We start from the raw sequence: 22,339 nt of genomic DNA on the forward strand, positions 1-22,339 counted from the left end.
CAGGTTTAATTTATTCAAATTCATTCTCATACAGATGCAGCATCCTGTGCTCACAACCCCTTGTCTGCAAGGCCTTACATCAACCTACCAACACCAACCTGTTGCTTAAACAAACAAAAGAAGCACCCCAGTTAACACATCCTGCACTTTCCTTTACATTTTGAACTCTCACAAGACCAAGGATGGCATGGGCTTGCCAGCTTGATGCAGATGCTAAACCATGGCTTTATTGCAGCTGGGACTGATTGCACCAACCCTTTCTTAGCTCATCCCACAGGAAGCTTCTCACACCTCTGGCCTCCTGCTGAAACCAAGACATCCAGCTGCTTCAACAAGACCTTTCTAATAAGGCATCATTTGTAGTACAACTGATACATGAAGACTTAAAGGAGTGAAATTCCCTTTTAATGCTTCTTTCCTAAATGTGTATGAAGGATGGTTCTGTCAACTGCAAAAGACAAAAAGTGACATTAAGCTATGCTTTGGAGATCGAGTACTTGTATACAGTTTGGTGAGCCTGCAGCTTTAAATCAATCTTCAATCTTTCCACAGAAATAAAGAAATCCCCAAGCCCCCTTCCTAAAAGGCAAGGTGCAGCCTTCCTTCCCTCACATTATTTCCCTGTCTTCCTATGGCAGACATCAGATCAGTCCTAAAGAATATACACAGCAGAGAAGGATTCACGAAAACTTTTCCAATGAACAAAAATTTCTCTAAGATACAACCACTAACACATCTGACCAATGAAAACAGGCGCTATTTCACAACCAACAATTCTCAGCAGTGACCATTCCTGTACGTCAACAAGTAAACTAATATTAGTTGTAAAGAAAGCCACAAATGACAACCAACCGTGTCTTCAGAAGTGAAGTCTGACTGAAGGGAAACACCTACAACATGAACCTGGATGCCTTTGCTAATGAGTAATGAGAGGTATTAAATTACAGGCTGCCAAAGACACCTCCCCTGGAAAAGCCCAGCTTCTGCCCAAGGTGAAGACTTATGCAACAGGCTACTGGCTATGGAGAAACCAACAAAACCTTCTCTGCAAATCAGCACTACTTCAGACTCTCCTAGAAATATATCCTGTGGTTTTATTCTTAGTGAGCCACTATTTGTAAAGCTATGACCCTAAATGTTCATAAATAAGTCTACTTGTTTAATTCCTCTTTCCACCCTGACTTAATGAACACTTAGGCACTATCAGTGCAGGAGCCATTTCCTTCCTCTTCTCTTTCCCCATCCATAACAGACGGCCCTCTTAGCAAATTTTCATATTTTTCATTAACATTTCTTACATTAAACCCTAATCCTGCCTACAGGTGTGAAAGTACCAAATCTCATCTGACTGGAATGCATTCCGCCAGCCCACACAACCTGTTCCAGGTTTTTGCTGGACCAGTCCTCAGACCAGATTAGCTGGGAGTTAAGATACCTGTGAGTATCAAGAGAAAATCTTGTGTTTAACTGAACTTTCAATCTTCAGAAGTGTTTTCTAGTAAATACAGCAGCAACTTTTCCCTAGGGACAGGAGACAACTTTCTTCCCCATTTCGGTCTCTCACTTTTAGTAACTAAATTAAAAACAAATGTATTAAGATTACACATGTAGAGCACAGATTATGTTCTCCACCATACCTGAGGGGGAAGGGGGGGAATCTGGTCCAAATATCACAGAAAGACAAGATTTTGGAATCAACTGTGAATGCCGGTCAGATCTGGGCCACAGGAGGCCCATGAACCTTCCAGACGCCATTAACTACAGAAATTTGGCAGACCATTTCTAGTCCTTACACATACACTTCTATTCCTGCAGAAGAACCAATGGTGACTCATTTTTCCAGACTTCATTTTATGCAGAAGATTGGTGCCATGCAAGTCTGAAAAGAAACAGAGTAGATCGATCTGTCTACATCCTAATACAAATGTAACTGGGAAAAGGAGACCAAGCCACACAAATGTTTCTACATTCATCTGTTACATGTCATCATTTTCCCATTTTTCCCACAGTCCAATTTTAGAAATTCTATATTTAGTCTATCAGATTTTGAACTTTTTCCATAGTTAGAAAGGAAAGGGTGGTTACAGCTGAGATTTGCTATTTTTTTCCTAATCATACAATCTGAGGTGAAAGAAAAAAAAAAAAAAAAAAAGCATTCAAAGACACTGCATTGTTTTGCACTTCATATCTAACTGCAAAGAGCAAACCAGAAAAATGTTATCTCTTCCACGTGTGTTCACAAATCAAAAGTGGTCATGATATTCCAGCGATTTCCAGCTTAGCACTTTCCAATACGGCCCAGGGGATTCAATTTAGCAAATCACCCTGAAATCATTCCCAAAACATGAAGGTTGGTTTTGTCCACAGAAGACAGCATTTGCTATATTTGCTAGATTATCTCCCAGGAGTGCTAAAAGTGGCAACAGTAGCAATTATATTTTTATTAGACAAACACAGACTTAGATTAGCATTTTTTGCAAAGCTGCATCCCATGCTATCTATTAGTACGTAACCTTTCAAACTAACTGTTCATTTCAGTCACTTCTGTTAAATGCAACCTCAGACCACGTGCTTCATCTTCCTCTCTGCACAACTCCATGCAGTGCAGTGAAAAAATCTTATTGCTTAAACCCAAAATGAACCATGCTTCTTACTCACATCGATCAGCGTTGCATCCCAGGTGTGCAAAGCAGTTCCCAAACCAAGCCACAAACTTCTTGAACAAAAAAACTGCTGGGAAAGGTTAAGCCTCCTCGCTTCTCTTTGATTTTTACTGCAGCAAGAACTATACAAAGAAAAGAGCGAGACATCTGCCAATCTATTTCTTTTCTTTTATCCCCACAAATATGCATTTCCTCAAGGAACTACCAAACGCACTCTTATCTCCTACCCATGTCCACCTAAGGAAAGCTCTCAGAATAAGGTCTCCAGCAACAGATTTCAAACTCACTGGTAAGGAAACATGTCTCAAACACTATTAATAATTTTACTGTTAATGTATATCTAAACAGAGACAATAATCATGGTGAGACCATATAGAAAGACGTGTTTCAACAAAACAGGCTAGCAGCTGCTGAACAGCAGCTGACCAATGCAACTGGGAAGCTTGCACTCACCTTCATCAGTACTTGAAGCTTTCCTGATGATTGCATTTGACTTTTTCCTCTTTCAATGTCTGGTTTTCATGTTCTTAGCACTAAACTAAGGCTCTGGAGATGATATCAACATTTCACAACCCTCAAAGCCATCTGCTAATTAACTCAAGCTTAACATGGTAGAATGAAATCTGGGGCATTATTCCCAAACTTATACACACATACTTCTTTGGTCACAATGTCTGAAACAGTAGTAACTCTGTAGGAGAAAAATCAAGCGCTTTTCATAATCCTCCACCAAAGCAACACTGCCTTTCCAATGCCTACTGATCACAGACCACCAGTTCACAATTCAGATTGACAATTCTGCGTTTTACTTCAGCATTCTATCTTTCTCCATTGCTTTTAATTCATAAAACAACAAATGATTCCAAAACGGCAGCTGGCAAGAAAAAAATCATTATGATGCTTGCAAAACAGTCAGCTTAGCTAAACAAAAGTAACCAATTGACCCCAGGTAGCAGAACAGTGCATTCATTAAGTCTGCTCCAAAGACCACTAGGAGCACCTTCACCACCTCACATCTGAGCACGGACAAAGCCTATCTGATCCAGAGGCTGGAGTATGAAAAGCACCATTTGCTCCTACAATTTCATGCTAGATTTAGAAAAGGGACTGTGAGGGCAAAGTCTCAGTGCCCTTCGTTAGAAAGACTCAGCAAGGACTCCCTGAATTGTTTCCTTACAGTACAAAATATTTATTTCTGCACAAGTTTCATATTTGTGCTGTGTTACATCTGAATTACACCATTAAACTCCTCAACGCTTTCCTTATTCTGGCATAAGGGTCACATTTAAAAAAACCCTCAAAGGTAGATGTTTGAGCTGAGAAGCACAGCAAAGGAAGCACAGACATACCAGATTTGCTGGCTAAATGACTCATGATGGAATATGTGCAGCACTAAATGGTAGAGGCTCTGAAGCCCCATCCTGTTCCCACTTAGTTTGAAGACAGAATGCCTGATATAAATCAAAGTCATTTAAATTGCTGATTTTAATCAGGATTAAAATTACCAGACAGGAAGCCCTGGTCTGAATAAATCAGTCTTTTGGCTTTTTTGTTTTTGTAATAATTTTTCTAGGGGATGGTCACTGGTTGGTAACTACTAAAACATGCGTTACAGTCGGCGTTACAGCTGGAAAGATTATCATGGTGAAAATGGGAAAAGAAACAAACAGTGAAGGAATGCTCACCTGTATGTGAAGATCTCGGTTTGCAGGAAGGACTCCAGAGAGGAAGGACTCCAGAGAGGAAGGATCTCTTTCTGGAGATCCTTCCCCAGTGGCAGTCAGCCCTTAGATGGGGTCTAGAAGGAATTGCCTTCACCTGTGCTCCCACAGCTGACTCAGTCCTTTCCTTAGATGATCAATCAGTGGTTCATTCTCCTGACATGCAGGTCTAAAATGGTGTATAAAGGCTATGCTTCCAGCAAACAGTTCATTTCTCTTTTGAACTTTCTATTGGTGATTGTTACAAATTCTACAGACTCACAATTGTATTAATTATATTAATCCATAGCAAAACGCTTTCCTTTTGCAAAAATTAATTTTAAAAGTACCTGCAGTGTATCTGTTATGTAAGAAAAGATGATCAAATTGGCTTTTCTCTGAATTTAAAAATACATATCATCGGTAGATAACTTTTATTTTGCCCTGTCCTTATACATAAGTGGGAAGCAGAAGCCTCCTGCTCTGCTCTCCCAGCAGTCTTCCTTCTGCCTTAAATGAATTAAGGGAACTGAGCAAACTGACAAAGGTACCACATCAGCACAGAAGGCTCCTACTGTCCTGTTTAGGGAATTTAGGATATGCTCAATCCAATTCTTTTTCCTAAATGTTAACCTTTGCTGGCTTGATTTCCTTTAAAACTTCAGTGTAAATACAGCACTTAGCTGCTTGTTTTAATGGCTGGGTTACTTCAACAGGTGACACTAAGTTTAGGCACAAGCTCTCTTGTTTGTGAATCTAAATTCTGGGGTTTTCGGTTTTATTTCAAACTAAATTTACAGGCCACACAAACCTGAATTATTAAGAACAAAGTGTCTCACGTTACTGATGATGATCATTTGATGAAAAGAAAAAAAACTGCACAGACACACACACACACACAGAACAGCAACAATGAAGAAAGAAAATCGCCACACACATGGCAAACAGGAGCCTGAGCCAGTGCTGAATTATCCTTCAGGAATGCAGACTGCAGGTAGGAGAACAGCATAACCTCAAAAGCCAAGGGATAAGCAATGCTACACCCACCTGAGGAAAAGGAGCATTAGGGTAAGACATTCTGTATCTCACAACCTTGTTTTAAAATGTCCTCTTATAATTCTAATTCCTTCTCAGTAGGTGCCCTGCATGAATATCCAGACAGAAAGAGTATTTGACGGGTAGTGATGCTGTTCAGGCTGTTTCTTCACCATCACGGGGGCTGGACTACTTCAAGTAAGAAACAAACCCTGCAAACAGCTCTGTAGGGACCATCAGAGAGGACTTAACTATAGCCTTCCTGTCTCCTTCAGCTTGCAAGGAACAGGATTGTCCACGTCAGCAGAAAAAGGTAGATTTTTTTCCTTTTTCTGGTCTAATCTATTTTACTAAGTATGGCAGTGGTCCTTTCCTTTTGCTCCCCTGCCACAAAACAGTCCATTGAACAGCTGAATCTGAATTAGCAGCACTTTGACAGTTACTTTAACAAACCACATTTAGCTTTTAATACCTGGAGCAGCTCTCAGCTTGATGGTCACCAACATCATCTTATTATTTTAGAAAATAATAACAAGACAACGAATCTAAATAATTATTCCCAAGTCTAAAAAGTTGGGCGTTACAAACCATCTTAGTGTCTACACAAAGCAAGACAATTCACAGTCTCAGGGCCCTTTGCATGAAGGTGGAACTGGAAGGCTCCTTCCCTCGTGCAGCTGGTGGTATGAAGGTTGCAGGTTAATGCTCCTTTTCCCAGCCCCAAAGACACACAGCTGGTGTTGCTATGCTCCAGGCCCTCACAGGCTGCCGAGATCCAGGCTGCTGTGCAGAAATCAGCCAGGCCAGAACTCACACAGAAGTTAAAGCACTTAACCACCCCCCCAGCCCTTCAGGCAATGCTTTAACGAAGCAGCTTCTTTGGACTTGCCCTCACAGCAAGAAGGAGCCGAATGATGTGATGAATGACAAACTCTCTGGAATCCATATTAAAGTTGGCTGGGAAAAAAAAAAAAAAAACATCCCCTCAGGTGTTCTGGCTCATGTTTATCAACCACTGTAGGACAAAATCACTTTACAGAAGTGGGTTTTGTCTCCTTTACTGAATAATCAGGATTCGATCCTTTTCCAGCAGGATGTCCGGTCCCAGAGAGTCCATTACCTTGAGAAATAACAATACAAAGAAAAAGCCTCCTGCTTATTTCCATTACGGTCCCAGTCCATGACACACACACCACGCTGAATTAGTCCTCCACAGTCGATGGCCATTTGCTACAGAAGTCCAGGACTGACACTGCTTGGTTGCCTTAAAACCTGCAGCCTTCATTAGTGCGTGGTTCAGAATTTATTTCTGACGTCACACCAAACAAAACCAGCTTCACGAAACACCACCAGGAAGAGATTACTTTCCTCCATTCCCACACATTCTGCTCAATGAGATGCCTGAATCACAACTCAGTACTCACAAAAGCACTGGTCTACCTCGCACAGAATTCAGCCAGAAAAAAATAAAGCCAACACTAAGGATAACTTAAACATAGCCTAGTTCCGAGATTTCCATCTCCCACATGCAACCGAGCCAGCATGAAGATAAATTCATACGGCAGTAATAGGAGGGATACCAAACTGACATAGCCAGGAAAAACCCTGTTGCATAACACCAGTGAGAGTTGTGTTGTTTTGTTGCTGGCTTTTTTTCCCCCTACTTCCTTTGGAGGCATTTAACTTAGTCGTTCCAGGATGAAAGGCCTTTGCAGAAAAATGATTTTGGAGGAAATTAAGACTTTTTCCAATCACATAATTTTCTTGCAGTGTCAGAGCCCTCCAATTCTTCAAACCTCCACCTTAAAAACGGAAATTGGAAATATGCTCCCAGTTGTCAAAACACACATTTACCATAAATAAACCCATTAATCACTGCAAGGTTCTCCCTAAATTAATTATACTGTCTTATGAACAATTTTAGTGTGAGGCTACTAAACTGAAAATGTCTCTTCTCTGATATTTAAGAAATAAATGCAACATCTGCTGCAAAGCATGATAGTCTTTGAGCAACACAACGTATTTATTATCATAAAGCTCTTGTGAAAATACATTTTCTTAATAAATACTGAACCACCACTGGACATCATCTGTGCCGAATGAAACCAATCACGGAGTGGCTGCACAGAAATACACAGGCATTTATGAAACATATGTACAGTTCTATTGAGAGGAACTGGAAAGAGGTATATGTGTGCTTTTTGGGCCGTGACAACACCCAGACCAATAACACTGCACATGCAAACATTGAGAACTCTGAAGATCAGGGATTCCTGCTCTTGCAGAACAGACTCAGCACTCAGTCAGGAGGTAAAAGAGGTGATCTACCTTGTGTTTAGAAATACCTAATCCTCTTGTTTTGTAGTCAGAGCCCAGCTCACACGCCTCAATTATTTGCATCTATTCCTCCTTAAACTTGCAAGAATACCCCACGTGGCTTTTAATACCCGCATTGCTAGGTCTGAATAGCTTACAACCTGTGGATCTTTAGTGATGAGGGAGGGAGCGAGGGCTTCCCAGCAAAGACAGGACACTTGCTAAACTGCTTTTCTAAGCTGCCATTCACGGTGTCGCATGAACCCTGAAGCAGACTGTATGCTAGAAATGACAGCCCTGGGTTTCTAGGTTCTAAAACAAAAACCACACATCGGGCAATTTGGAAAACATGGCCAGCAATTGTTGACAGTGAATCAAGAGGAAATGTTACAAATGCAATCAACTGTATAAAAACTCAAATAGAACCAATTAACCTGCATTTTTTTGTTCAGCTTGCCAAAATTTTATTACAAGAATTAGCATCGTTCTTTATGCAAGTATTGGCTTCTGCCTGTCAGCAGTAACTTTCCAAGATATCCCCAATATTTGTTCCAAATATTATCACAGTGCTTACACTTCTCTATTCCTTTCTAGACAGAACATCACCGTGAATATCTTTCATTTCTTTTCTCACAAGCTCTGTCTCAAAGACCAACTAAACGAAGTTAAATGGCCCTCTTAACAGTCCATTATACAAACAATTCCTTCACAACACAACAGAGAATAAGAGATTGATTTATATTGATATTTACAAAACAACAAAAGGAACAGAAGCAATACATAAAAACACAGTTGTCAGTAACTAGAGAGAAAATAAGCCCGCTATTATTTACTATTACCAAAATATAAGAGACCCTCCATTCTGTTATAGGGGAATAGGGGAAGAAATGCATCTCGCTGGTGGGCTGGTGCATCCTACATCCCAGGTAGGAAATGCAACATATTTTCCCACACTTTTGCAAGACTAAGCATCTATAACTTCCTTTGCCTTTATCTCTACGCCAAACTCAGATGTCTTGTGATGAAGGCAAGTCAAATTTACCTGACCTGAGTACAGATACTTCTTGGACAGGTATCACACTGTGCTGAAGGTATGCATATACTGCCAGCTACATATGTCATTCTGCCACCCTCACAGATGAGGAAAGGTAACTCTACACATTAAGGTCCCTCCCTTACTGAAATGTTCTTACTATGTGCAGTAATTAGCAATGGTGTCAGCTCAATATTGCAGCTGAAATATGAAATACTGCAGATGGACCTTAGTTCTGCCATCTACTCAAAATCTAATGAAGTTTTCTCTAAATTGGGAAAAGGCTACAACCCATCTTTTGTACCATACTAATCTTATTGCAAAGTGCTCTCTAAAGAGCTTTTAAAATATTCTTATGCAAAAGTACAGTTCCTTCGTCTGAGCTAGTAATGATCCAACATGTGCAGGTCCAAGTAGGTCTGACAAAGCATGGTATTAATTTTCATGCACACCTGTTGAGCAGTATGCATCTAACTTAACCAGCCCAAGCACTTGAGGTGCCAACCGCCCGCTCCACACACTACAGCATAGACAGGATAGCTCAGCCAACAAGAGGATATTATATTTGCACATTACTGCATTGCTAAACACATCAATCATTCTGAAAACCCTTGCTGTTGAGTAGAATAGACTAACCTGAGGGAGAGAAGCTCCTTTCCTCCCTTCAAAACTATGAGACGACACACTAGCACCCAGATATCTCTTAAGAGTTATTGATTTAAATAAGGCCTGTGGTGCACTGCTCAGCATTTTTCTCCAGATCCATCAGAAAGCAGGAATACAGGCAGCATTAAACCATTGTGAGCTACCTAAAACACTTTCCACTCATCCCACTGGCCTCAGAAACTTGCACTGCCTTCTGCCTCCGCCACAACCAAGTTTGTAAACTGCTTTACAGTAGCAGTGAATGGATATATTGAAAGGGATGGGAGGGAAGTACTGAAAGAAAGCCTGCTTTAGAAAAACAACACATCATTTAACCGAGTTGAGAAGTGTGCCTACAGTTTGGACAGAAAGGACTTAAAACACACCCACCTGTTTGTTTACCAACTGCGAGAGGTCATTTGGACAATAGCTTTCCTATGAACTGCCGCAGTCTGTGGGCAGCCTGAACGACACATGCGCCAGGTAGCTCCAGAAACAAGCCTGCTGCCTGCAGGTTTACATTTGCTCAACAACTCTGTCAAACAAATTCATTATGTGTGCCACTGGAAAGCTTTTAGAATTCCTCAGATCAGAGCAAAACAAAACAACCCCACGTCATCATCTAATTTAACAACCATTCAGAAATCACACAGCACAACGGGTTGTGAGGCCTTCAGGGACACGAGGCACATTTCTTTGGATCTCTGCACTCCCAGTGCAGCTGGAAGGGCAGAAATGTGCCACAGACCCCAGCTGTGCCCCGGCTGGGGGGGCTGGAGGGAGGCAGGCTGCAGTCAGCACAGATGAAACCTTCCACGTACCTTAGCAAGGAACAGCTAAGCACAAGGGAAGTGCACCACTTTCCACAGGTAATGAAGCACTTAATGTCTCCCTCCTCTCCATTCCCACTGCTGCTAGAGAGACCACAAATGGCAGATCATGATGTGAGATTCAAATGTACCCGAGATTCTCACCGCGACGGTTTCAAGAACTTCCAAAAAATACCCAGCATACAGTGTGCTTTTGCTGAATGTTCTCCTCAGATTAAGCAAATAAACCACTCGAGGCAATTTCCCCCCAAGTTTCCAACTAAGAAAAACTGGCTTTCAAAACATGATACTAACGACTGAGAATTCATACCTCGGATACAAACACATTTGGCTTTCTCATCTGCACTCAGGATACCAATCCATCTCCACTAGGACAACTGCACTTGACATTCTACATTTTTAAGCAGAAACAAGCAGCTTTGCTTAAAAAGACAAACAACAAAACAACAATCTGTAACCAATCAAACCAAAGGCAAAAGCAAGCAGATCTTACCTAATGTGAATTATTGCAAAAAATCCCAACATTACATACCTGAATATAAATAGCATATGAATCCCGTCTAGTAAAAATCATACATTTGATATCACACTGCTACAGTTGCAATAAAACTGATTACAGTTGTATAAAACTGCAAGCATTTAGCTTCCTCCCTTCACAACAGGAAAGATGTATTCAATCTTAAAACATGTAAGAACTGCTCTTAAAGAAAAAAAAAGCACCTCTAAAATGAGATGACATATTTCATACCAATTGGTTTATGCTAGTTTTCTAGCATATGAAAATCATCGTTTTTCACTTATTGGCCTCCAGTTCTCTTCCTGCCTTTACAAACATCTAAGTTTGCAAATGAAGAGCTCAGAAAAGCTCCTCTCCCTTAAAAAAACAATAATTACAAGCAGCCTAAAAATGGGAGGGGGAGAAGGAATCCAAAGCTGTTATTGGAGGTGACCAGCATGCCTCACTCCTGCCTTTACCTTTGTGAGAAAGCTAGCGAGCCCTGCTCTTAACACAGCTTTACGGCACACGTTCATTATGTGCACACTGCCCACAACACACGTCACGGATCTGGGAGGTAAATAATTTTGAAACCAGAAGCAAGCATCTTCTCAAGTAACCACCACTGTCACTTGACATTTGGAACACGCTGCATCAGAAATACCGTTATCCCCAGTGCTGCTGTTGACCTGTTGTGATTCTATTGAGTTAATTCCGAAAAAACAGCATCTCTGAGAAAGGAGGAAAGGAAACACAATGCAAAAAACAGCTAAATAAAAACATCCCACTTAATCACCCAGCCGTAACTTCCTGTAAAACCAAATCATCTATTCTAATCACAAGTTACAGTTTCATGAAAAATCCCTTAAGAGAATTACAACTTACCCCACCTTTACCAGTTCTCCCATAGACCACAGAAATTGTCCTCAACTGACTGCTTTCAGCTGGGGGTGCCCAGAGGTAAGGCACAGCATCGGGCCATCGCTTATCGGCAGCAAACAGCTGAACTGCCCCAGCTGCCTCACCTGGCTCACCCTTAGGCAGACACATACAAAAAGACCAGAGAGAGGTTAACCAGACAGATGTTCCAGACACTGCCAGGTTTGCAGCACCTACTTAATACAGTTCTCATCGTAAAAGCAGTGTGCCATGCAAATACAGCTGGTCCATTTGGATAAACTACTTCAAAGATGGCTAAACCTATGTGTTCTTACCACTGGATTAAAGCAACAGGAAAATTTATAATAAAAAAGAAGGGAGGGACAAATTTGTCATCCCCAAGGAATCAATTTCTCATGACAGCACATATTTTGACACCAAATGAAAGAATGGAACAGTCTGTTCCATGTATTCAAACATCCATAACAACTGTAAAGATGGTATGTGCCAACTTTCTGGAGCCCCTCTCTGGCTGTGACAGGACTGCCAGACACTTCACCACAGCCATGGGTGAGGGGAAGGGAAGGCTGAACTCAGTTTTGTTTTTGCTATTCTGCGTTCACTAACCTCCATTATCACTATCCACTGCCGGCAACAAAAGTGTGACCAAGATAGGCAGTGGTGAAAATATAAAGGTAGAAAGCTTTTAACAGTGAAACGAAGGAGAAAAAAAAAAAAAAGTATTCTTTTTCTGTTTCACATTAGGTAGAAAGTATATTCAAAACCTTAGAGAAACCCAGACAGCTTCTCTGGACGAAAAAACATTACGGCAAATTCTCTAAGATGAATTTTCAGAACTGCAGCAATCCAGACTTAAAACAATCTTCCAGCCTACAAACTCGTTAGCACAAATTATTTATGTCATCATAGTAGGAAAACAGATAGGATCTACAGATTACTTGGAACCACTACTTAGTATGCAGCCATGTGCTACAAGCCGCAGTGCTTCAGCCAACCAGGAGCCCAAACGACGTGGCTGTCATCCACCAGAGAGGTCTACCACCAAAAGTAGGAGTCCACCAAAGCCTTCAAAGGTCCATTACCTGCTCCAGTGAGAACCAGAACTACATGCAATGAAAAGAGACACTGCTTGCCAAAAGCATTGTTAAGAATTGGTCATTTAATGCTTGTAACAGTTTTCACTTACGCGCTGGAATGCAACCCAGAGAAATCATAACAACAGCCACCAGTCTCAGAGACAAAAATGAGCAACAGCGAAAATCACAGCTGAAATGCAACAATCCTTTCAGCAGCCCAAAGATGACGACTGCCAGCTAAGATATATTTTTAAGTCATTTTCTCAAATACTAGAGCATATGTAACCACAAAACTCTGCATAAACAGAAGTGGCAGGAAATGCTGCAATTTCTCTCTTGGCTAAGTGCTGCTCTATCCTCCTTATTACAAGGAAATGTAAATGATTAAAAAACTCCAATACCTTCCATAACTCTCCCAATCTCTCATCTGCCATAACCAACTCCCTTCCTCCCTTAGATTAAACACAATGAAGAAGTGCCAAAATATCACTGTGGACTAGATACGAGCCAAAGGAAAGAGAAAGAAAGCTGAAAATATAGAAAATGGATGCCTATCAGGGGTTTTTCTTATCTGATCAGTACATCCCCTTCCGCCCTCAGAACCGATCACTGGTCACCCTCCACCCTTACAAATCCTTGCAGCATAAATCCTTTTACTTTGTCTTTTAAAGCACAGTCTAAAAGCTGCCATATGGGTACATGTGCTGGTTTATAGAAACACGCATGTACAGTCATACTGACTGCTTGTGATAACGTGCAGGGGAAGAATAAGGCTGGGGACCAACTCTGCTCCTCATCTATGTGCACAGCATCCAATGGGTTTCTGAGCAGGCTTGAGATTTTCTGAAGTGGCATAAAAACAATGCAGGAAACCTGCACCAAAGAGGCAGAGCCCAAGAGCCCCCAGCTCTGACCAGTTTAAAAAGCAACTCACAGAATCACAGAATGGCCTGGGTTGAAAAGGACCACAACGATCATCCAGTTTCAACTCCCTGCTATGTGCAGGGTCCTCAACCACCAGACCAGGCTGCCCTGGGCCACATCCAGCCATATCCCAGCAGCTTTGGTTCACTACTCCAAGATGCAACTGCTGAGAAGCAAGGACCTTGCAGAACTGTATACAGCCCTATTTGAAAACCTTGTACAAAGCGGCCACGATAAAAAATACAGGAAGGAAAATAGGAGAGTTGTTGGTCTTCCTGCTTATTAGCCTAGTTATTCCAAAAGTCATGAATTCAAACTTTTCCACTCCCTGCGTGCTGCGATTATGCAGAACTGACAACAAGCAAAAAGCAACGGATCTTCTTCTCTACCAACAGCACTTCAGCTTTAGCCTTAACAGTCAGAGAAACCTACAGAAAACACAAGGAGATTACAGGCAGACACACTTCTCTCTTGTCACAGGTCAGCTAAGTTTAAAGTATTCACATCTCCTTACAGTTACACTGGACGTGGTGGCAACCAAAATCAATCTGAAAGTGGGAAGTCTTGAAAGAGAGCAGCTCAGCCCCTTCCTGTAGGCAAAAAAATATTCAGCAGCTGCTATCTTATTAACCACGACAAGTTTAAAAACACATTTATTTCTAACCCCAGTATAACTGGGTTGCAAACATTCCAAAAGCAAACAGGAGCAGACTGCAAACGCTGTGCACCTGAAGTACGTGAGGGGGAAACAAAAGGGGAATCAGAATTATACAATTTTATGACTCACCATCTTAGACAAACTAGGAAAATAAATATTTCAAACTGCTAAAGCTCCCAAATTCCCACTGAACATGCAAGTGTGTTGCTTATCTGAACAGCGAGATCTCAGGCTGGAAAACTGACTACAGGTTCCCAGCTCCAGCCTGAGTCTGAACCTCACATTTCAATTCAGCAGATTGAACACTTGAAGGACTTCTGTCAGCAGTTCCTGGCTGTCAGACCTGTCCTTAAGCCCCTGCTAATCCAAGCACATCTCCCACATGAATTATACATATTGGAGTAATATGCAACCAAATGGCACATACGTGTGAGTGGTTAAGGAAAAATGAACTCTGACTCCTTTGCTGCTTCTCACAGTGCTCTCTCATCCCCCGCTTGTATTAAGGGACAGGATCGGTCGCCCCTTCCCAGGGGTTACTGAGCCCTGACAAAAAGGGTGTGCGAGCAGGTAGGCACGCTTTAACTAACATCCCACGTGTTTGTCCTGGGATAAGGGCAAAGTTTCACAGCAGGATTAAGGTGTTGTAAGACTGTGCTGCCCATGGGAGGGACAGTCAAACAAACCATGGACCTGATCCAGCTGAAAGCCATCCCAGAACGAAAGGAAAAAATAGATAAATTCCATCCTCCCTACCTGCTTGGTGAACCCGCTGACCGGGAAGCTCCATGCGCAAAGGGGGGGCAACCAGAAAACACAGCCACTCACCCCAGATGAGACCTCCTCGGTGGCTGCAGTTCCCACTTAGGCCAGCTCAAGCTACTTGTGACACGTTGGTCAAGCATGCACAAACTTGGGTTCGCCTAAACGCAATCAACTGTTATCAACATGTGTTAATGTTTTTGGCTCCGCCAGCAGAATAGTTTTGGACGAGCTCCAGCCAAAGTCTTTCCTCCTGAACTCCGCCAAGCCTCAGACTTCAGGGCAGGACTTCGCACCCTGCTGTTTGGCCAAGCTGAAGGTAGATCTCACTGTGAGCGCTTACTGTGTCAAAACACAACTTTCCCTGCTCCAGATATGGCTCACTCAGGCCCAACCCGCTAGCTCTTGAAGAGACACGGTTGCATTCAAAACACATAAAGGTCACCAGAGGCTGGCGGGGCTTGCAGTGAAGAGTCTCTCTATTCCTTTCCATTTGCTGAGCTGAAACCTATTGTGCTGATGAGCTGCAAAAGGAGGTCAGCACAGAAACTCCTCACCCTAAAGGACAAGAATCACACAGGAGCACCAAGCATGAGTCGCTATGGAAAGGAGAACTGAAATGGGAGAGGCTGTGGAAAGACACAGAGATCCACCCTCAGAGGAAGAGCAAAATAAAAAGGGTTACAGGATGACTCCTTCCATGAGCCATATGAGAGGAGGAGTGTTGTTGGCCTGGGATTTAACTCTGGTGTCATCCCAGTTCTGTGTTCACCACCAACCTTACCCCCGTGCAAACAAGCTCAGGCACGGCTCACTAACTGCAGAGATGCTTAATTCCACTTCATCATCCAGCATGAGTAAGGGCCACAGCATTACCTCTTGTGGAAAATAAGAAACATCCGAAAAATATCTTTCTTTTCACCTTTTTGCAATGATAGAGAAACAGACCTTTCCTGTAGAGCAGCTGATGAACCCCTGAGCACCTGTACAGAAGATGCACAGCAATGGTACGTGAGATGCACGAGAACTGCGTGCAGACGCGTGAACACACACACAGGTACCCAACAAACACAGCACATGTGAGCTGTAAGAAACTGCCTACAAGACCAATGGCATCACTTGACGCTCAGTCTCATCACTAAGACATACGAAGAAGTTGCATATTTCACTGGGGATACCCCCTCCAACAGAAAGGAAGCAACAAAAAGGGTAACCGCTTTCCTGGGGTGGAACATCTGCCAACAAGGAGCAGATACAGCCAGATGGCTGAAATTCCAAACACGTCATTCCGTTCCTATACCGACCAAGCTGAAGGCACTGCTCTGCCCATCTCCCTTCTCACAGGTAGGAGGGATGTGACCATCCGCTTCCATGAGGCTGTGCATTAGCCCAGGGTGGGTGAAAGAGCACTGACGGAAAACACTGCATTTGCCAGCTTGTTTTCTCCAACTTTCAACCAACTCCGAACTGGCATAGTGTGCCCTGGCAGGGGAACAGAAAGGATGATCTAATAGGTCAGTTAACTTCCATCACGAATTTCTGTGATCTAAATAACGTTTTACGGTGTTTAAAAATCATTTTTCTTTCAGGGTTATACACGGTCAATCCGACACAGTGGCTATCGAGCCTATCATGATGCTAAAAAAGAAAAGCGTTGAAGAGCCTTTGAAAGAGGAAAAAGTAGCTCCAGTCCCTTTATACATTGTGGCAGAGCTCAGATGCAAATATAGGCGCATCAGAAGGTCAGTGTGGTAATTACCAAAGCTGTGCTTCATTGGACAAAAATAAATGACAAGACTGCACAGAAGAGCAGAGCCGGGGATAGGACGTAAGTAGTTTAATTTGGCAACATACATCTTACATACACTACTGTATGCTAAACATGTGCTGTTTATATCATATACATACACACACATACAGCCTCTGGGCCACATTCACACAATACTGTGGATGCAAAGCCAGAAGACTCTCGCACTTAGAGCTGCAAACGCAAAGACAGATTAACTCACAAGCACTGAAATCATGCGTTGATGTTTCCTGGAACCAGCAGAGTTTTGGATGGCCTGCAAATGTTCCCAATGCTTCCTTCACAACCTCGCTGGTATGACATTCTAATAACCCAACACAAAAACACAGAGAACAACTGTGGCTTTTGCCAGGTTGGACTGGAAATAAAAGTTCTCCCAGCTATATATAAACAACTTGGATTTTGGGGCACATCCCAGTCAATGCCTGTAAGGGCACAAACAAGTTCTGAGATACACTGCTCTCCTCAAGTGGGACAGACTAAACCAGCTAGCAGTTCATGTCTTTCAAAATTCATCCAGCAAAAACTTGGTCTATGGCAAGGTACAAATTCAGAGTAGATCAGCAGCTCACAAGACACAGCCAAGCCCATGCTCCTACATCCCTTCCCAAAAAAGGCTGCCAGTGAGAACCACTTACTCATTCACATGGGGTCCTAAACAGTTCTGCTCTGAAAGAGCAGTGGCACAGCTGCCAAGGGATGTGGCAGAGTCAGCTCTTCAAGAACCATGTGGACGTGGCATTGAGGGATGTGATGAGCAGGCAGCACTGGTGGTGGTGATGGTTGACGATCTTAGTGATCTTGCCCAACATTAACGATTCTATGATTCGATCAGGTACCTAGGATTCAATAGGTACCTCTGTGAACCTCGGGAGCGAGCACTGCCCTGTGGTTCCCCAGCCCTCCTGATGGAAGTGAATGCACACAGCAACCCTCCCTGCCCTCACCTACCTAAGCAAGAAGGGAGAAAAGCCCAATGCACAGGCTGGTGTTAGGTCAAGGCAAAGGAAAATAAGAAACACAAAACTGGTTTGCGAAATAAGAATCCCAACGCATTTACGTTGTGAAACTTCTTTGCAAACTTCTGACAGCTGGACACAAGGAACTCTCCGCTTTGGTTTTCTTCTTGCTTTAGGTTTATTGTACTATTAAAAAGCACAAAGGTTTCAAATTAAGTATCTTTCTGTTGCTTTGAAAGAAGCAACTTCCCAGGCTTGAAGTATAAACTTCATGTGCCAGTGAATGTTCCCTCATGCTCTCAGATGAGACAGAAGTCATAATTAACATTCTACAAGTGAAACAGAGCACATTATACTTTTATATTTTTCTACAATGCACATCCATATAAACAGAGAGGTCGCTGGAAAGGGGTCTGGTTTGATCAAGGGTTGGAATCGCTCCTCCCCAACGCGAAAGGTCCGTGCACATTCCGTACCTACACACGGCACACCGCCGCCGTGCAATTACCGGATCTCTGCCAACTATCGCTACGCGGGGCTGCTCTCAGCTCCTCGACTTTCCTTCCCCACGCGAAGCAAACGAACGCGGACAGCGTACCCGCGTCGTCCCGTCGGTCCCCACAACTTTAGCACGGCAGCCCGCCCGCTCAGACGCAGGGAGAAGGACCGACCCTCGAAGTGCCCAACGGCAATCCGGCAGCGCTGCGGGGCCGGGACCGTGAAGGGCACGGCCAGGAGCCGGCAGAACGCTCGCAGCCCCGCGGTTAGTCGGAACGGCCGTGCCCCCACGGCAGCGGCAGGGGAGCGGCGAGACGTCAGCGGGAGGCTTCTCCGCTTCCTGCTCGCGGACTCCCTCCTCCCCCACTTTGTGTGGTCGCCGCTGCGCCCTGCCCCTACGCGGCCGGGCCGAGCCGGGCCCCCGGGGAGAGGCCGGGAGGCGGCCGAGGGGCGGGAGGCGGCGGGGGCAGCGCGGAGCTTTTGTCTGCCGCCGGCGGAGCCACCCCCGCCCCCCGCGCGTCGGAACGGGCAGACAAAGCGGGGCCGCGGGGAGGGACGGGGGGAAGGAAGGTGCCGCCGCCGCCGGGGCGCCGGGAGCCGAGCTCGGCTCGGCTCGGGATGGGCGAGGGAGGGTCCGCGGGAAGGACGTGCGGCGCTCGGAAGGCGCGCCGCCGCCTGCCTTTTTCTCCTCCTCTTTCTCCTCCTCCTCATCCTCCTCCCCCCGCCGCCCATTGTGCGCCCGGCAGACGGCGAGCGGCCGCCCGCCCCCGGGCAGCACGGTGCGGGGACGCGTCGGGACACACACGGCAGAAGGAACGCGCGGCCACCGCTCCCCGTGCAGCCGCGGCCGGCAGCCCCGCTCCCCCCGCGCCGCCTCTTATTATTCATCATCGGCGCAGGCTGGGAGTGGGAAACTCCGCTTCCTACTCGCAGCCGCGCTCCGACCGGCTCAGCCTCCGCCCCCTGCCCCCCCCCTCCGCTCCTCGCCGAGCTCCTTAAAACCCGAGGAAACTTTAGGCAGCGCCCGAGCGCCGGCTGCCGCTCGCCCCGAGAGCCCCCGGCTCGCAGGCGGGCAGCTCGCACCGTCCCCAAGCACGGCTCCGGCCCGCGGCGACGCGGTCCCTCTCCCAACCCCCCGCCGGAGGAGCCGGGGAAAAAGTTTGTCCTCCCGCCGCGCCGCGCCCCCCGAGCGGCCCTTACCATGATCAGCGTGTGGTTGCGCTGCTCGGCCGCGGCGGGCTCGGAGTCCTGCGGCTGCTTGCTCGGCGGCGGCTGCTTGCCACCCGCGCCCGTCTTCTTGGCCCGTTGCTCCAGCGTCCTCTGGTAGAGGCTCACGGTGTCCCTGCGCTCCAGCTCCAGCTGCTCCGCCTGCGCCTGCTGGTAGCGGCTTTCACAGCTGACATGGTGCCGCCGGCAGCCCTCGATGCGCTGCCGCAGCCGCTCCACCACCGTGCTGTGCTTGGGGACGCCGCCGCCGCCGGCGGCCCCGGCCCCGGCGAGCCCTCCGCCGAGGCCGGCGTTGATGCAGACGCTGCTGCCGTTGGCGGCCGGGGCCGCGAAATCCCCCATGCCCGGCCCCGCGCGCGCCGCTCCTGAGGAACTCGGCGCGCTGCCCCCCGCGGGGTCCCGCTCACAGCCCCGCGGGGCGGGGGGGGGCACCGGCATGTAGCGGGGAAGCGGCGATCCCCGGCGAGCGCTGCTGCTCGCCCCCAGCCAATCCCCCTCGAGGAGCTCCAAAACATGAAGGAGGAGAAGAGCGGAGCGCGGCGGGGGGGGTGGGAGGGGGTGCGGCGAGCGGGGAAGGTGCCGGGGGTGACCGCCGGGAAGCGGCGCAACAACTGAGCGGCGGCGGCGGCGGCCAACTCCGGGGCTCAGCGCGGCTCTTCGCCTCCCGCGGCTCCTCCGCGATCCGTGGTGCCCAGAGCGGCTCCGCGGGGCCGCCGGAGGTCGCTCCCAGAGCCCGCGCTCCCCATGGGTGAGGGGAACACGCGCCCCTCCGCACGCACACACGCGCGCACGCGGGGACGGCACACGCACACGCGGGGACTCCGCACGCGCCCACGCTCGCACGCGCCGTGCACACGCCGCACACTCACTCGCGCGCCCCGGCACCCAGGGGCGGGCACGGCCGCTCGCTCATTGTACGTTCCTCCTAGAGAAAAGTTTGGGCTCTCGTGCCGCGCCGCGCTCGCAAAGTACTCGCGCTGCCGGGCCGCATGGCAACGGGAACCCAGCGGCACGCCTCGGCCCGCGGCCGGCCCGCACATGCACGAGCCGGGGCCGCGCCGGGGAGAGCGGAGCCGCCGAGCCCGTGCGGAGCGCCGCGCTCACACAGCCGGGCGCCGCGCTCCGCCGCCGCCACAATGATCGAGGGCCCTCCTCCTCCTCCTCCTTCTCCACCTCCTCTTCTCCTCCTCCTCCCCTCCGTGCCAGCGGAGTGATACAGGGCGGCAGCGCTCGGCGCTCGGCGCGGCTCCCCGGGCCGGGAGGCAGACCCGGGGACAAGGTGCAAAACCCGGCGCGGACGCCGCCCAGCGGGAGCGGACGCGGCCGGGCCCCCCGGCGCCGCGCGACTCGGCACGGCCGCCACCTGCCGCCCCGCTCGGCCCCCCTCCCCGCCGTGCCCGGAGCGGCGGCCCCGAGCCCGCGTTGCCAGCGGCCCCGCGGGGGGGCACGCCGCGTTTCCCTCCGGCGTAAACCGCTGCATAACGAACGGCGAGAAGCGAGCGGCTCGAGCCCGCCGAACTTCTGCGTTAGATGCGGCGGGGAGCGATGCCGGGCCGCCCGCAACCGGACGGCAGCGGCTGGAGCGCTCGGCACACGCACGGCTCTCGCGTTTAAAGTGTCAGCCGGTGTTTGCCAACTCCTTGTTGAACAGAGGCGTGAAGCCGAGCCCCGTCTCGTGGGGACACCCCTGTGCTGGAACGCGCCGCTGGAAACAGGGAGAAGTGGGAACTCACGCACCGGGCGTGGAGCTGACCTACGCCGTCCCCGTTTGTGCCGCGGCACGCTGGCACAGGGCACGGCTTCCGAGCTCCCGACAACGGCAAAAAGCCGCCTTTGTCTCCTCGGCAGCCTCCAAGTTGGCTTTTATCGCGTTCCTATTGCGACAGCTCCCGGCCACGAGCAGACTAAATCCTTACCAGCGGGCAACTGACACCGATCGGCAATGAGCGCCTCGCGAGGCCGGCGGGGGCACGCGGGCTCGTTCCCCTTCTCCCCCCCGGAACTCTCCCCGGCAGCGGCCGAGTAGCGGAGCTCAGCCCCGCCGCTCCGGAGCTCCCCGCAGTGCCCCCTGCAGCCCGCCGTGCGCCGAGCACCGGCACCCCACGGAGCGGCGGGGACCCACGGGGATCTCCGGGTCCCGCTCCTGGCTCGGCGCCGTGCCTTCAGGGCGGACGAGCGGAACTGCGAAGTTTTGCGGTAGCCGGAGCTCGGTGCTGGAAGCTGAATGGCAATTGTAAAATAGCGCAATAGCCGGGAGGTTTCACCCTTTGGTTTTGGGTCGCTTTTATTTAAGGATGCTAACGCTGAGGCTCCTGAAACACTACAGCCGAAATCTGCTGTTTGGGGAACTATATCCATTCCCAAGGGCCGAGGGATATATGGTGCACTCGCCGATGCCTGCCAGTATGGGTTGGCAGGGCACTAATTGAGGGTTACAGGAGATGATTGCCTGGTAAAGGATCTATTCAGCCAGTTACGATTCTGAAAAATTACAAAGCATGGGCCTGATCTGTGAAAAGAGACGCAATATGAATATACAGCATACGTTCTCAAGATGATTATCATGACAGAGATCTGTCTAATTAGGAAGAATCTATTTTAACACTAAGAAATGAAAGAGCCCAGCTGGGAGAGGAATTCAGAGGAAGATGCAGCAACATGACTGCTAAGCTGACAGCAAATGCAGCCTAAGCATGTTCCAATGACAGCTTCTAAAAAAAAACCATCTCAGCATTTAATCAATAGCGGCTTCAGAACAAGTAAAGCCCCACAGATAACCCAGCTAGTCATATCAATGGGAGGAGCTCCAT

The 22,339-nt window shown here is 47.4% G+C and overlaps 1 protein-coding gene and 1 long non-coding RNA gene across 2 annotated transcripts in view; both read right to left on the bottom strand.

Moving 5' to 3' along the window:
* The window catches only part of MAML3 (mastermind like transcriptional coactivator 3), a 197,954-nt gene extending 178,083 nt beyond the window's left edge, over positions 1 to 19,871 (bottom strand). Inside the window, exon 1 of the mRNA XM_042872115.1 lies at positions 19,503 to 19,871. Coding sequence (XP_042728049.1) covers positions 19,503 to 19,871 — 369 coding nt within the window. The remainder of the gene's footprint in view (positions 1 to 19,502) is intronic.
* LOC122180457 lies at positions 1,831 to 4,396 on the bottom strand. The gene is made up of 3 exons (XR_006179086.1): positions 4,349 to 4,396; positions 2,659 to 2,785; positions 1,831 to 1,879 (listed from the first exon to the last, which is right to left on the bottom strand). It is a non-coding gene; the product is annotated as an uncharacterized LOC122180457 (long non-coding RNA).
* Positions 19,872 to 22,339: the final 2,468 nt, after the last annotated feature.

Source organism: Lagopus leucura, unplaced genomic scaffold (genome assembly GCF_019238085.1).
Source record: "Lagopus leucura isolate 7727_CA_CO unplaced genomic scaffold, USGS_WTPT01 Super-Scaffold_100004, whole genome shotgun sequence".
NCBI lineage: Eukaryota > Metazoa > Chordata > Aves > Galliformes > Phasianidae > Lagopus > Lagopus leucura.